This window comes from Anoplopoma fimbria, chromosome 13 (genome assembly GCF_027596085.1).
Source record: "Anoplopoma fimbria isolate UVic2021 breed Golden Eagle Sablefish chromosome 13, Afim_UVic_2022, whole genome shotgun sequence".
NCBI classification, from domain to species: domain Eukaryota; kingdom Metazoa; phylum Chordata; class Actinopteri; order Perciformes; family Anoplopomatidae; genus Anoplopoma; species Anoplopoma fimbria.
In genome coordinates, this window is record NC_072461.1 from 14,952,734 (window position 1) to 14,968,296 (window position 15,563).

A 15,563-nucleotide genomic window follows, 5' to 3' on the forward strand; every position below is an offset into this window, starting at 1 on the left:
ATTACTGTCATCTATCATATCGGGTACCAAAACTTGACTGCAAATCCCATGTACTGTACAAGGCTGTGTGTGAGTGTTCCTGTGTAGATGTTCTCCTACATGGAACGAAAGGGTTGCCTCTTTGCAAAAAGAAATTGAAAAAAAGTTTCTGATGGTTGATAGTGCTTTTGTAAATAGAAGCTCGGAGTAACTGTGCTAATTTACTAGCTTGTTTATACCACACGCATTCATGTTGTTATTGTTTATACCTATAGTTATTAATGTATACATTCATTTATATATACTTAAGGCTAAAGAATAAAACCACTTTGAAAGATGTTTATTGATTAAATATGTTCCCTTGTTGATTTAAGGAAAACTAATTTGATAACATAAAAGTCTGATCTGGTCTGAGCTGCTGTCAGTATTGCTTGTGTGTTGCAGCTGCCTTGAAGGAAAAATTGGACTTAAATACCAAAATAAAACTCCTGTGTCAAAAAAGGCCTGAGTCAATATACCCTGAAAAAAAGCAACTTTGACACATACGGGCACACATACTTGTTTGCAATGCTCTTGCCTGTAGGGACCAGGACTGGTTCTCCACGGTAAAAATTGGTCCCCATGAAGCGACATGTGTATATACATGTGTATATTGTATACACAAATCTACAAATAACACATCTGAAAAGCTATTACTGGTAGCCTACAGTTGGATCTAACAGGATGCAAATATTTCTTTGACTTCTTGTATATTCTTTGAAAGCTGCTCTGACTTCACTGCAGCTTTTTGAAATCATCCCTGCCTAGTCTCGTCCACTTTTCAGGCAAGGCACAGTTTATCTTGAATGAGCTTATTGTTTGCTGTAGAAAAGGCCCATCACTTCTTTGCACTTTACAACATCACCACCAGAGAGCACTCTGTTCATTTCAAAATCACCCATCTGCAGTGAGCCTGAGCTGCCTGTGGCCTGTCACACTTCAGGTCTCTCACAACAAATCATTTGGTCTGATTAGGAGTCTTTAGGTCATGTAAAAATGATTTGATACTGAAGATAACACATTATTCAACTCAAAAGTACACTAAATGACCTTTAGAGATGGGCTGATGTTGCTGCTGGATGGCAAGGCATTGGAAAGACAACTGGTATGGGTGATAGGGCCTCTGTGGAAAAATGTGACTTCATTGACTACACACAAAGTAAAAATCGTTGGGTAATTTTGAAATGATGGATTTCTGCCAGGGACAGCGCAGTCTGTCCATGCTGATGGTCTGACCTTGATGATCAGACTGCTGATTTTCCAATTCCCCTGCAGGCGAAGATCCATATCACATCACTGCTGTGGAACAGGTACAAATCCATTTCAAATTTGACAGATCTCACTCTAATTCTAAAGATATTTGATCTCAATTAGAGATCAATTGAAAACCAATTATTGATCAAGGGGTGACCCGGAATGGTAAACTATTCACCAAATCGATCTAAAGAGCGTAACTCATCTACCAATCTCACAGTATAATGGTCACAGTGGCAGAACAATGTGATGATGAAAGAAAGGATCATTCATCATTTATAAAACAACATGGCTTCACAGAAGAAGGTAGCACTATGCTGCTGTCAGCTATGCAGCAAAATAAAAAGTTTGGTTCCAGTAATAGTTGTCGTTGAAGTTATTATAGTAAAGGAAAAGATACAAACTGTCTTTTTTTTTTTACAAAAGTAGCAAAGAAAGCAAGGGCAGTAGTCAAAATATTAAAGCCTAGGTGGGCGGAAGTGGATGAAAGTTACATGAGAGTGACTTGAAAATTGGAAATACTGTTGTTTAGAGCTAGTATCTTGATCTGAATCATATGAACTGTGAATCCTTTCACATTAACCAATTTTGAGTCTCTATCCTGCAGAAATGTGTTTTGGAGCTTAGAACTGAGAATCAGCAGCTTTTGGCACTATAGAGGTGTTAACTACAGTTTTGCTTGAAAGTTACTTGAAATCTGGTTGTGCCTGCCATGGACTTTCATAGTAAAACAAATGCACCCTCAAAGAGCCAATGATCATTTAATTGGTACTACATTTACGATTCGTTATCTTTTGTGCAATCATTTCTGTATAATATTACATGAGTCAGAACAGAATATGTGATGTTTTCTTTATATTTTCCTTAGATCTTGACTCGAGAAGTGTTTGAAAATGAAAGCTTGAGCTGCATTAGCCTACACACATGGCACAATAAATAGATTTACTTTGTGTTTTCCACATTCTTTTTGTCAGCTTTATCTGTTATCTGCCATGGACATACTGTAATACACAAGAACCTTGTGGTGAGTTAACTTATCCACATGAATGATTTCTACTACTGACAGACTGGTTTGAACCAGCCTGAAGCTGAAACTAGCCGAGCTCTCAGTTCCACACCCAAGCTACCACAGTAACCACTATTAAACTTCCCTTTGCTAATAGCATTTCCAGTTGATAGATTTTCTCTTAATATGTCTAGATTTAATTTCATTATTCAACACTGATGCATGTTACCTATGGGTTTTTTGTTATTCAATGTTAAAATTATAAAAAATCATATAATTATAGCATTTAAGCAATTGGTTTTGTTGTGCTGCCCAGAAGCTGTGCTTGTCTCTTAAACTACCCCAAATTTTTCAGTAAGTATATGCAGTCTGATCAATGACTAATGACGAGAAGTAATGTTTTTGTTTTTGTGTGTGTGTGTGTGTGTGTGTGTGTGTGTGTGTGTGTGTGTGTGTGTGTGTGTGTGTGTTGTGTTTGTGTGTGAATTTCCAGAATCTTACACTTGGGAGTGAGTTGCTGGGGACCCTATGATTTGTAGTATCGAAGTTGGTTCAATCAGCATGACTGCCAAGCAATCGGCCTGTTCCGAGAGGGCACAGGCTCTGATTGGCCATGTTCCATACGGGCACTGCAGTAGTTTTTAAAACAAAACAAATGACAGTAGGAAGTCCCAAGGATCAGAAGGGCAAAATTAGTCTGAACTGTTTCTTTTGAGAAAATTGTTCTATCTGAAAAAAAATCATAGTTTGGTGAGTATCTTAATAAGCTTTTTATCCAACACTTCAAGCCAAAATTACCAGAAATAGCGAATTTGGGGAAATACAGTTATTTGCTTTCTTACAAAGAATTGGTTAGAAGATTGATATCACTTTTGTATCTGTGAGTGGTATTAATCAAATCAAATTGTTGACAAGAGCATATTTTCCAAAAGTAAACCTGTTCCTGTAAGTATATTTTAACACCTGTGGAAAATGTGGCCCAAGAATACCTCTGCTGGAACCTGGTAATCAGTGCAACACATAAATCTCGTTAGCATTGTCTTAATTAAGGGTTTAACTAAAAAGCAATACAAACACAAGACTTGACCCAGGAGTACACTCAGGTGTGTTGTCTCGGATATTGTCTCAGATATATCAAGACTCCTTCCACAGATGACATGTTTATCAGTTCAGACCAGCGTGTACCTCCCCCTGACTCTCTGATATGACCTTGCCCTCCCGCCAAGATGAACAATAGGCCTACTTTTGACAGGCTCCAGCACTTTCCTTTACAAGGCTCTGGACCAAATCCCATCACTTCACGTTGTTCTCTGTATTACCGTTGACTAAATATGGGGTCAGCATATTTAACCATCTCACATCCGTCCATTTATGTAGTTGTTGACAAGTACGAGACTGTGGTTGTGCTGGAAATCTCCTGGTGTCTGTGTCAATCCGCCAACTAAAACACAGATAGATTTGATTAATAAATAAAGCATAAAGGTAGGGGTGAAGAGTTAAAAAATGTTAGAATAATATGAACTTACTGTTTAGTTTGTTCATTTTAATAATGTATTTTACAAACCAAACTGTATGTGAAAAATTCTGGAATATCAAATGCAACATAGTTGTACTGTCAGCATTTCCAGTTCCAGATCACAGAGGCTCCTTTGGGATTATTTCTGCCTTCAGTAAAACAGGATGTTGCGGTGCCTCAACACTGAGTCACTGCTTGTTTGTTGGTGCAGTGTTATGGTGACCAGGTCAACCTAGCAGTATCCTCCCTGTATCTCCACCTCCACCCACTAACTTCTTGCTCCCTCTGTATTGCCATGGTGACAGTAAGATATCTGAGCTCCTGCTAAACTGTCACCAGCAGCGCGTATAGCACATGGGTGGAGAACACTTTATTGTGCTACTCTGCGCTGCAGGCTCAGCAAATGATGAACAGAAACTGTAATAGTGTATATTGGCATTTGGGTTTTATAGCTGTTGTGGTCTGCATACTGATCCGAGGTATGAACTGATCAGTGTATTCCTTTGTATAAGTAGTACTTGATCCTTAACAATCAAGCCTTTGCAAGATTGTTACCAAGTTTTTGCGTATATGGCTAATTTTAAAAACACACTGCATTTAGTTTTATATTACATGCTGCAGAGATGTAGTTCAGACCAGTAGAACTAAAAAAGTTGCAGAGTCTAAGGCCACATGGCTTTGTTCTTCATCATAGTGGAACTTTAAGGTAAATGCAAATGTAAGCATGCTAACATTCACACTGCGATAATGCTCATGTACTGTATTTCAATTCAATTCAATTCAGTTTATTTTGTATAGCCCAGAATCACAAATTACAAATTTGCCTCAGAGGGCTTTACAATCTGTGCACATGCGACATCCTCTGTCCTTCCCTCACATCGGCACAGGAAAAACTCCCCTAAAAAACCCCTTTAACAGGGAGAAAAAAGGAAGAAACCTATGGGAGAACGATAGAGGAGGGATCCTTTCCCAGGATGGACAGAATGCAATAGATGTCATGTGTACAGAATGAACAGCATAACAGAGATACAACACATTCAATGTATATGACATAAATGATTCATATAATAAGACTACTTATAATAACAGCAGCAATTATTACAGTAGAATTATAGTTATGAAAATAGGGATAGTAATGTGATTAATAATAATGTATGATGTATGTTGAGTAATATCTACCAGGTTCATCATCTTGTCATGAATTAAATACTGGTAAAATTCAAATGCTGGCCCAATATGAAAATAATCCTGTCTTGAGGGACCTTGTATATATGTAGCAAATTCTTTGGAAATCCTCCTGTGAGGAACAGGAATGGCAGTACTAAATATTCTGAAAAGTCAATTGCTTAGTTGTCAAGTTATTTCACTCAATAGGTAGGAACCTTGACCTGCTAATGGCGCAAGTGAAAATGCAGATGATCTTGTCATCAAAGTCATCTTCTGGGAAATTTGAATTTTCATACAAGCAGTGTTTGTCCAATAGTTATTGAGATATTTTAGTCTGCACCAAAGTGGTGGACCGACTGATTGCGTTACCATCCAAGAAAGTGGTTAGTGTTGATGTTATGAAGCATTTATCTCCATACAGGAACAGTGCTCATTTAAAAAAAAGAAAGTGCAAGACAAAAAATAATGCATGTCTTCATTCATTCAGCATACAGCGGGTAAAATAAGTATTGAACACATCACCATTCTTCTTAGTAAATATATTTCTAAAGGTGCTATTGACATGACATTTTCACCAGATGTCAGTAACAACCCAAGTAATCCATACATACAAAGAAAACCAAACAAATAAGTTCAGAAATTAGGTGATGTGTAATAAAATGGATAAATGCAGTAAATGTCATGTGTACAGAATGAACAACATAACAGCAATGAGTCATTTGCTCTGTTTACCGCAATTTAATGTTGTAACAGCTGCAAGTTTGTTTCCTCATAATACCTCCAGCGCAGAGTTTCTTTTTTATTTTAGTTATCGTGTACTTATCTGGGATAGTTAAGTTGGACCATTAGATGTCCTTACCGTAAATTGAATCAGTGTTCCTCGTAATCCTAATGAGGACATATCAAAGGAGCACTAATTGACATTCAGAGCATAAATATAGCAGCAAACAACTATTTGCTATGTAAAGATTTAGTGGAGTAATGTCTACCTGGGCAGAGATTGAAGTCTCTCTCCCTTCTAGTGCATTGTTATTCAATTCAATTCAATTCAATTCAATTTATTTTATATAGCCCAAAATCACAAAATACAAATTTGCCTCTGAGGGCTTAACAATCTGTACACATACTCACATCGGCACAAGATATACTCCCCTAAAAAAAACAGGGTGAAAAAAGGAAGAAACTTATGGGAGAGCGATGGAGGAGGGATCCTTCTCCCAGGATGGACAGAATGCAATAGATGTCATGTGTACAGAATGAACAACATAACAGAGTTACAACACATTCAATTTATATGATATAAATTATTCATATAATAAGAGTAGTAAGCAGAGTAACGAAGAAAAAAATTAGGACTACTTATAATAACAACAGCAATGAATAAAGTTTATCAATTATAATAAAGATATAGGGAATAGTAATAGTAATGTGTGTAATAATAATAATGGTAATAGCAGTGGGTGTCAGCAGGGCCACAGCAGGAGGCACGACCACGGTCCAGATATACCAGTGATTCATGGAAACCTGCAAGGCGAGAAAGCACAAAGACTCCAGGGAAAAAGCAAAGTCAGTAATGTGCATAAATGGGAAATTAATAAAGAGCTTTTCCTTGCTTTGTTGACATAGCAGAGCCGTCCACGCATTCTTTTAGTGCATGTTTGTGCATGTGATCTTGCCACACTTGATAGCTCAGAGCTGCCACTTTTCACTGCTATCATATTGCAATTACAGCTGATAATGCCATAAGCTTAGCACCCACCCTCCAGTCCTTCCTCTGGTAAACACTCTTAGCCCTGTCAAGGTATTTGCCGTCGGGGAACATCTTTAAAAAATCTTTAAATATCAATGAATGCATACCTATGTGCATTGATTGATATATCAGGCCTCTGTCCCCTAATTATAAAACAGGACTCAAAGAGGTTGCTGAACCAATCCTGCAACACAGGACTTTCATAATTTTGACCCAGAAGAGAATAGCATCAATGTTCTCATCTAACGCGTGGCAAGAAAGGGAATAAACATAGTTCCCAAAATGTACAACTATTCCTTGTTGTCTTTTTGACACGATCTACTAATGACCCTGCAATTTGTTTATTTTGAAGTAGTACCAGGATTACAGAGGTGTGTTAGCAGGTAGTAGTTTCTTTTTTTTTTTATGACTGAGGCGCCACTATGACTTTCTGTTTACACAAGTCTTGATAAAGGAAAAATAAATGTCTTACGCTTTTCAGGGAACTGTTGTGAATTACTTATCAACTAGGTCTTTCATTATAGTTCGAGAATATTGGCTCTATGGTCAATGTTAGGCTCCATATTAAACAATGCAGGCTGTTAAGCTATTTATGTCTGACTTACTAGTGCATAATATATTCTTGAAAGATTTTCTAACTGAGGAGTAACTGTGTAGCTCAAAACACCAGAGACAAATCATTTTTGATGTGCTTTCAGAGAAATATAATATATATAATAGTATAATTTATTTCCCTAACTACGGTTCAACCATAAACAAGGATGGCGAGGAGGTAATCACAGCCAACTTAGTCTAGATAGATAATGCTGAACATTGACTGTGTTACATAATCAAGAGGAGTCCTAAAACTTGTCTCAACATGCTACCTCCTTTTCTCATCTGTGATCTGGACTCTATTTAAGGGACATTTGGGGGTGTGGTTATGTCATTAAAGCCAAATATCAAACATCTGCACAAGAAACATTAACTTAAAGGGGACATGAGAAAGTAAATCTACTGTCTCATGAGACACAATTCCGGGGAAAAAGAAGACAGAGCTTTGTCTCCCGGTTAAATATAGTGTCCCTTTTGTTATGATAAGCATGAATGCTTGGTGTGGAGAGGAGATTATGATCAGCAGCTCAAGGCTCCAGTTTTCGTCTACCTTCTGAAGCCTCATTGTGCATTGCTTGTGTCATGCGGCAGGGACAACTTTGGGGTCATAAAAATGCGGTTTCAACCAGCCGACACTTTTTCCTTTGTGGAAGTGCAGTGTCCCTCTCCAGTTATAACTGCCATGCCAGCTCATGAGAGACAGGTATCTGTGGCGACACATTGTTCTGACAGACCTGGAAACAATGCTGTTAGTGAGGATGTGGGTATTGTTTCACCTCAGACTCAGTGAGGATTTTTACTTTATGTTCGACTCAGCATGTAAAGTCAATGCCACATGCCAAGCATACTGTGCATGGACTTCATTGTGCAGACATCTGGCGGGAAAAGACACACTTCCTTGGCCACTTGTGGTCATTGCCCCTGACTTGGACTTTTTCTCCATGTAAGGGTCTGGGCTGTTATCACACTTGTAAAAGGGAAAGCTTTTTTAGGAAAGCATGAGAGTTACACAGGCATGAGACTGACAGTTGCTGTCGTTTATCATGAAAGTTGCCTCTTCAGGAAGGAACGCCTTGCAGCCTTATCAGCCCAGATCAGCTGGACTGCATGGGCCACGGGTCAATTCCACTTGTAAACAGAACTCAATAACCCGCCCATCTCAAAGCCAAAATGTAAAATAGATATTTTTAGCACCGCAAACTTGAATAGGGAGATGTAATCGTCTCTAGCAGTTTGGGAAAAGTAGAAAAAAACACTTAAATAAAAACCTCAAGTTGAACACAGAGAAAATGTCCCTTTCAAAACAACATTTGAAAATGGAAGGTATCCTGAACGCAGTATAGGTGCTGTGTATAAAAAGTAATCGTATAACATGTTAGGACTGCAAACTACATTTACTTCAGAGCTCCAGCCAGTTTAAATGTCATAACAGGAAAATACCACTCATCCAGAACACATCTCTCTGTTAGAGAGTAGATTAACATTTTTATTTATCTTGTTCTTGATTTATAAACTTGTTCTGTGCTTACAATAACAAATCAAAGGACACAAATGACTCATATGAATGTAAACAACATGCATTGATTGTCACATCTGTGTTATGTTAGGTCCCTGGTAATAACAATATATCATATATTCTTGTACAAATATACGACATATCATCATACATGATATATATTAATGTGCTTCTTTCTGTTGATTGCTATGTAGAACAGTTGTGGAATGTAGCTAAGTATGTTTACCCGTTTGCTGTTCTTGAGTATTTCCATTTTGTGGTGCTTTATACTTCCACTCCGCTACAGTTTAGGCACATATATTAATACGCTTTTTCTTCTCCATTTGAGTAATTTTTTTGATAATACATGTGTATATTCATGGTATTTAAGTACATTTTAAAGCCAGACTTGTGTAGCCTAATGTAGTGTGTTTATTGATTTATAGTTCAGTGTAGAGCTTCTTTACAGCTGGATGACGGAGTGACACTGGATATTGAAAATAAAAAATGCATTTTCAATTGTGATATAAAACTACTCCTAATATTTTAGTGACCGCTGGCAATTGCGGGTGTATTGTAAATGGTGTCTTATATCACAGCACAGTCGACTGCTGCGTGTCTATTGGAGAGCTGCAGTGCACTCTCCGAGAGGCGCCGCGTCTCTGTCTGCTTCAACACTGCTGACGTCACAGCTGGAAGTGAGTCCCGGCAGAACGAACCTCCCACCGCAGCACTATAAGTACTCACAGGCTCAGCTCTCCGGTGCTCACTCACTCAAGCCTTAAACCCCACCGACCAAAGAGTGCGCACCTAACAACTCATTCTTTACGAGTTGGAGGGCCAAACTTGGAGCAGAGAAACACAGGAGATCCGACGCAGAAAGAAAGACAAGATGTCGTCCTACGTTTCCTCTGAATGCCGCCGCGTCAGCCCTTCTGTCCAGGGCAACAAGTTTGACACGGCGCACCGCAAGAAGGCCGTTGCAAACATTTTCGAGAACGTCAACCAGGACTCGCTGATGAGACTCTTCCAGAAAACGGGTGACATGAAGGCGGAGGAGAGAGTGAGGAGCATCTTCTCCTACACCCTGGATCCGGAAGAGACAGCTCGGGCCCTAATGGCTCTGAAGCAGAGAAAGAAGGATAAGTTCCTCCAGATCGCAGGCATGGTCCGGCAGCTGCTCAAAATGCGTTGACTGTGTTTTACCAGTTTTTTTACCGCCTGTGTCTCTCTCGGCTCATGTCGAGCCAAATGTGAAAACACTCCCAAGATGGCTGGGTTACCGCCGATATGTTGCTCACCTTTCACATGGAAAGGAGCGTTGGGTGCGGTGGAGATTGTGCCGGCCTCCCGAGGGCAACATGTAGCAGCTGTCGCCTCATGGACGGACGGAGGTGACAGCGGAGATTCCCTCCATCACGGATGGAGCATGATGAACTGACTGGGAATATGAAGGACACACACTTCTTCGCTGAGACTTGAATTCATAAATGCATTCCTGTGGATGCCTTCCTGTAAAGCAGCCCTATGTACAAGTGCACTTCACTGCGCTAATGCTGGTGTACAGCTGCAATCTGAGACTTTACAGTGCCGAATAATCTGCCTATATAAATGCCTGTCCTGAACACATGCCTTGTCTCACAGCTTCACTTTGTTATATGAAAACAACTCGTTGGTGGCCATTAATGTGTTATTGTCACATAACCGTATAGCACAACGATTTGCATTTATAATATGTTCCATTGTTAAATCAATTAAAAATATTTAATTGTGTACAGAAGTTGAACCCTTGTTTGTCTTTATTCCACAAGTAATTTACATTATTGGTCATCACATCAGGTCATATGATGTTAAGATCATCCTGTTTAATTATGGCAGATTAAGCTGAGGCTGAATTCTTAGGTGGCGTTGACATTTATCACTCCATGATCAGTGAGGCTGCAAATTATGAGGATGGACTGCAAAACCATCAAAAGTTGAACAAGAAGTCCGTCTTCAGGAATCTTAAGAAACTAAATGACTGCAGTGTAGTCTTACAGAAAAAAAATGAAAATACCTTCTAATTCTGGACTATTATTTTTTTAATTATTTACTTGTCAGCATAATTTTTTGACATGAAACAAATCATCTGCTGTCCAACAGCCGTGACCTTTTAGTCAGTCAGTCATAAACAAGACACTAAGATCAAACAATCCAAAATCAGCATATAAAAACTTTGCCAGTCATGACCTCATGCCTGTGAAATATGGAGTAGATGAATACACAGAAGTGTTGAGCTCATGTGTAGAGCGTTGAGTCATGTAATCGAGGGTTAGATTTATTTCATAGTAAAAATATAAATAAAATAGGCATATGATGAACAGATTTTTGCGTGTATTGTTATGCATCTGATGTAGCAGAGCATTGGGCTCCCCTCCGAGCATTGTGTGTGCCTCACCAGACCAGTGCAAACCAGTTTAGCCCTGTTTGGGCTGGGAGGGTGGGGGCTGGACGGCTTTCTCCGCACAACATGTTTGTGCTAGAGTCCATTTAATCATCCCTGCTCTCGAGATAAGAGCCTGTCTAAGTACCATTAGACGAGCGGAGGCTTCCCTGCCTTACCCACAGATTCTAAACACTCAAAATAAGCATAAATTACTCCTCCATTACTGTAAACATATACATTATAAACTACTACATTTCAAAACGATGTGGTATAGTGTTTAATGTGTGGCTAGGTGTGTATGAGGGTTTAACTGCAGACACATAGATCACTTCAGTGTATGCCTCCTAATCTGATTGCTTTGATAGTCCCTCTACCAGCTCAAACCAGTTCCCTGCGGAATGAGTCCTGCAGGGAACTGACAACAGCTTTATGTGGGCAGTCCTCGCAGGTGTTGAGAAATGGGAAGCTCCAGTATCAGTCACTCCGAGGTGAGTAACTCTCAGGTGGATAATTGCCTGTGACAGGCAATATGAGTGTTTTTTGGCTGACGCCAGAAACAAATGACCCATAGCCCAGACAACTTTTAAAGATGAGGTAGAAACAGCTTTTCTGTATTGGTTAAATCAAATTTAAGTTAAAGGTATAGAATAATCAAAGTAAAAATAGGGTGTATTTTCTTCAAATTCATGACAGTTAAATCGTCACTTATATCTTGCGAATAGTTAGATCAGAAGCAAGAAGTAGTCTGTATGCTTAATATGCTAAAATAATCTCTGTTTCCACTCATTATGTTATATCTTGCTATCTTAATATTTATCTATGACAGACACAATAGTGGTATCAACCTGCTCACCTAACTCTAGGGGAAAAAAGCAAGTCAGTGTATTTCCCAATATGTGATTTTTTTCATTTAATATAATATTTTTTACAATTTTATATAATTTAAATAATAATATTGCGAGGGTCAAAGAGGTCACAGTTCAACCCATGTTTGATTTACCACTTTATCACAGTTTGTTAATCATGTGTCTATTTACGCTCTTATCTCTCATCTGTCTGGCTTGTTAATCTCACACCAGGCACCTTTTTTTTTATTGGCCCCCTTTTCCACTCAGGGCAATCTAATTGTTAAGAGGGAGAAAAGCTAAATATTCAAGGCAATTGTCTGGCTGTCTTTGCAGTGTTGGAAGCTGTGTGCAGCGCTGGGCGCAGACATGTCCTCTCCCACCTTCTTCCTGCTTTTTGAGCCTGGAGGGCAGTAACAAAAGAGAGGAAAACACAGGGTGGAGGTGTGTGCGTGTGGAGCGGGGGCCAGGGTGAAATAAAAATTATTAGAATAAGATTATAAGAAATGTTGCTTCAAATGTAAATATTCTTCTTCTCATAGAGAGTGGGGGTTGGATGGAGAAAGAGAAAGACAGATCAGTGATTACCGCACGGGGAGTGGCAGTCAACTCGATTCCAGTGCAAACCGGTTCAAACCAAGGTCTGTGATGAGGAACTAAGCATGAGCTGTACACAGGTTTAGGATTAGTCAGTTTTTGGCTGGAAGATCCTGGCGTTCAATAAGAGTTAGTGTCCTGTTTTAATGAAAAAGTGTGGGCTGCAACACTTGGCCTGTCTCACATTAACAAAAGGCTCCTCTTATATATTAAGCTTGTTATTTTTCATGCTTACTGCCGCATCTTTTCAGAAATAGGCATTAGAGAGTGATCCAGAACTTGTATATCCATCTCAAACCTGGTTTATATGTGTTTTGGGAGCTTAAAGGGAGAAATAGCACATAAGGCTTTGCAGGGAAGTAAACTGCAGTTGTTAATGCAACGTGCACCAAAGTTGAAAGTCTGCTTACAGTCAGTTAATTGATGAAAAGCTATTATACAGTGTGTTATTTTACATTATCCCGATTTGACAATTTCTCATGCCGAAATGTGTTTTTAGTGGTTAAAGGGAGAAAAGGTACCAGGCACCATATATATTTGTTACATAAAATAAGGACACTTGTTACGTAATTGTCAAAACTACCAAGGCAGCACAGTGATGTAAACTACAGTTGTTCATGGAAGCTACAGTTGTTCATGAAAAGTAAATGAAAGGGGGAAAATCTGCTTTTTGGAGACAGTTACTTGAAGAGAATCACATATACTGTGGGTATTGTTACATTACCTAAATGTTCCTCCGGAAATGTGTTTTCGAAGCGCAAAGTAAGAAATGGTGACTTTAAGCAATAGAGTTACGGAAACTACTGCTGTTCATCAAAAGTAAATAAAATAAAATAAATCTTCTGCTTAAAGACAGTTACTTGAAGAAAATCACACATACTGTGTTTTCCGTCACATTATCGAGATTTGAGCGGTTGTTCTCCCGAAATCTTTTTTCAGTAGCTTAAAGTGAGAAATGGTGCCTTTAAGCAGTAGTGTGGTAAACTACAGTTGTTAATTAAGAGTAAATTAAAGTGGAACCTCTACTGTCAGTAATGTGATGAAAATTATATGTACTGTGTTTCATTTCATATTTCAAAATGCAGGAAAAGAATGGGCACTGACTGTCAAAGTTTTCTTTCAAGCGTAGGCCAGCCTGATTCATAGCTTTTCCAACAGGATCCCAATGTGTTTAGTGGCATCATCGGGATTAGCTCATGTTGGAAACATAAAGGAAACCTGACACACATTCCTCAGATTGAAAGAAGCCTTTCTGTAACTTGGCACATTTGCATTTTCTGTTTGTCTTTGTGTAGTAATTTTCTCCGGAGCAGAGTTTGACAGTCTTAGGACTGTTTATTGTTTTTTGAATGAGTCATTGTATTGTGCATACTTGTTTTTGCTCAGGTATGCAATTTGCTTGGGCCTCACATTAACACTGCTGTATATTCTTGCGTCAGTGGGCTGCTTCAGAGGTGACTGCTGCCACCTGGGCGGCATTCAAACGGGGACCATGACGCTTCAGTCACATCCTAAGCAGAACATTCCAAACATCATGACTGCTCTGGGAAACACTGATGTTTGCAACAGAGATCCTTCCTGTCACTGGGGCAGCTTGTCGTTTTGACAAACAAGGGCTGAATGTAAATGATGACTACAGAATCTTGGGTAGAAAATATTTCTATACATGGTATATATTGTGATGTTGTTCCAAGGAAAAGAAAAATATTTTTTGTGGTCTTGTTGTAAGATTAAATTATTTCCCCTCAAAACTGGTAATGCCATACCATTCTTTCATTGTACTTGATGCTGTTAAGACCAACTTTAAAGCTGTGTTAGGAAAACAGTGTTTTAACAGACTCGTGTTATTAGCTTTCTTCACAAATGCCTAATCACTGGTGATTAATCCACAGTTAATCCACAGTTGGACATGAATGTTAATAATAAATTGCATGGCAACAGTTATTGAGACAACTGTAAAGCTGCTGGTCATTACAATACATCCTCGGGGAACATGAATGTGTGTAAAATTTCACGACAATCAATCCAACAGTTGTTGCTAGCGTGACTTAAATGTTAGTCTAATACCATGTTGACCTGATGGCCAGCCTGCACACTTTGCAGCAAATGGCAACTCTTTTTGTTTTGCAAAGGTGGAAAGCACTTGCTCACCCGCTCCGAATCAGGTTCTTCAGTCATGCATTTGATATTATGTAAAGCATCAAGTAGGTATACATTTCTAACAAAACAGTGAGGTGAATTTTGATAATGATGCCTTACAATATTATGATGACTAACAGCTTCGTACTAGTTCTATTTGAATTTAAGATAAATGAAAGCAACTGGCCTTAACCATTATTAATCCTGAGCATTTTGGAGAAATGGTGACGTGAAAGCAGACAGTTAGTAATCCAGAGGGCTGAATCTTCTATGAAATGTTCTCACCTTTAGTAACCTCTGCCTTGTAGCTGTCTCCCAGACAGGACAGTCTGTTCTTTGAGGTTATGTGAGATGAGTCCCTGGAGTTATAGTAGTCATGTCCAGGGCTTTGTCAGGATGGGGGCCTCTATTGTTCACATTTGTCTCTATCAGTGTGTGTTTGAATGTTGTGTAAGCATTTGTGTGCGTGTAGGTGTGTGTCTTCATTTTAGGCAGCTCTGGAGAAAAGCCCTTTCCTGTGTGGCGCTGGAGGTTCCTTGTGGGGCTGGGCGGCCGGGGGCCCTGCAGACATGCTGTCTCGCTCGAGTTCCACCACAAGGCCTTACCATTGTTCTGCCCCTGACTCCCTTTGTCCTGTTCAGTCTGCCAACCCCCCACCCCTGTCCTCCTATACCTCCGCCCTCTTCTCCTTTCTCTTGCCCTGCAGGTGCAGCTGAACCATGGCCCAGAGGAGGAGGAAGTGCAGGCCTAGAAACAA

At 39.3% G+C, this 15,563-nt stretch overlaps 1 protein-coding gene and 1 long non-coding RNA gene across 2 annotated transcripts; both read left to right on the forward strand.

Moving 5' to 3' along the window:
* The first annotated feature begins 9,533 nt into the window (after positions 1-9,533).
* Positions 9,534-10,570, forward strand: tcima (transcriptional and immune response regulator a). The gene has a single exon (XM_054611570.1). It carries the CDS (start codon positions 9,693-9,695, stop codon positions 9,993-9,995), a length of 303 nt encoding a protein of 100 aa, XP_054467545.1. The 5' UTR covers positions 9,534-9,692; the 3' UTR covers positions 9,996-10,570.
* A 1,086-nt stretch (positions 10,571-11,656) lies between these two features.
* LOC129101872 (uncharacterized) lies at positions 11,657-14,236 on the forward strand. The gene is made up of 4 exons (XR_008531701.1): positions 11,657-11,713; positions 12,407-12,514; positions 12,613-12,711; positions 14,107-14,236. It is a non-coding gene; the product is annotated as an uncharacterized LOC129101872 (long non-coding RNA).
* The last annotated feature ends 1,327 nt before the right edge of the window (positions 14,237-15,563 follow it).

Bases quoted from the DNA above. Each gene is read 5' to 3' on its own strand.
- tcima (XM_054611570.1), top strand. From the start codon at position 9,693: ATGTCGTCCTACGTTTCCTCTGAATGCCGCCGCGTCAGCCCTTCTGTC.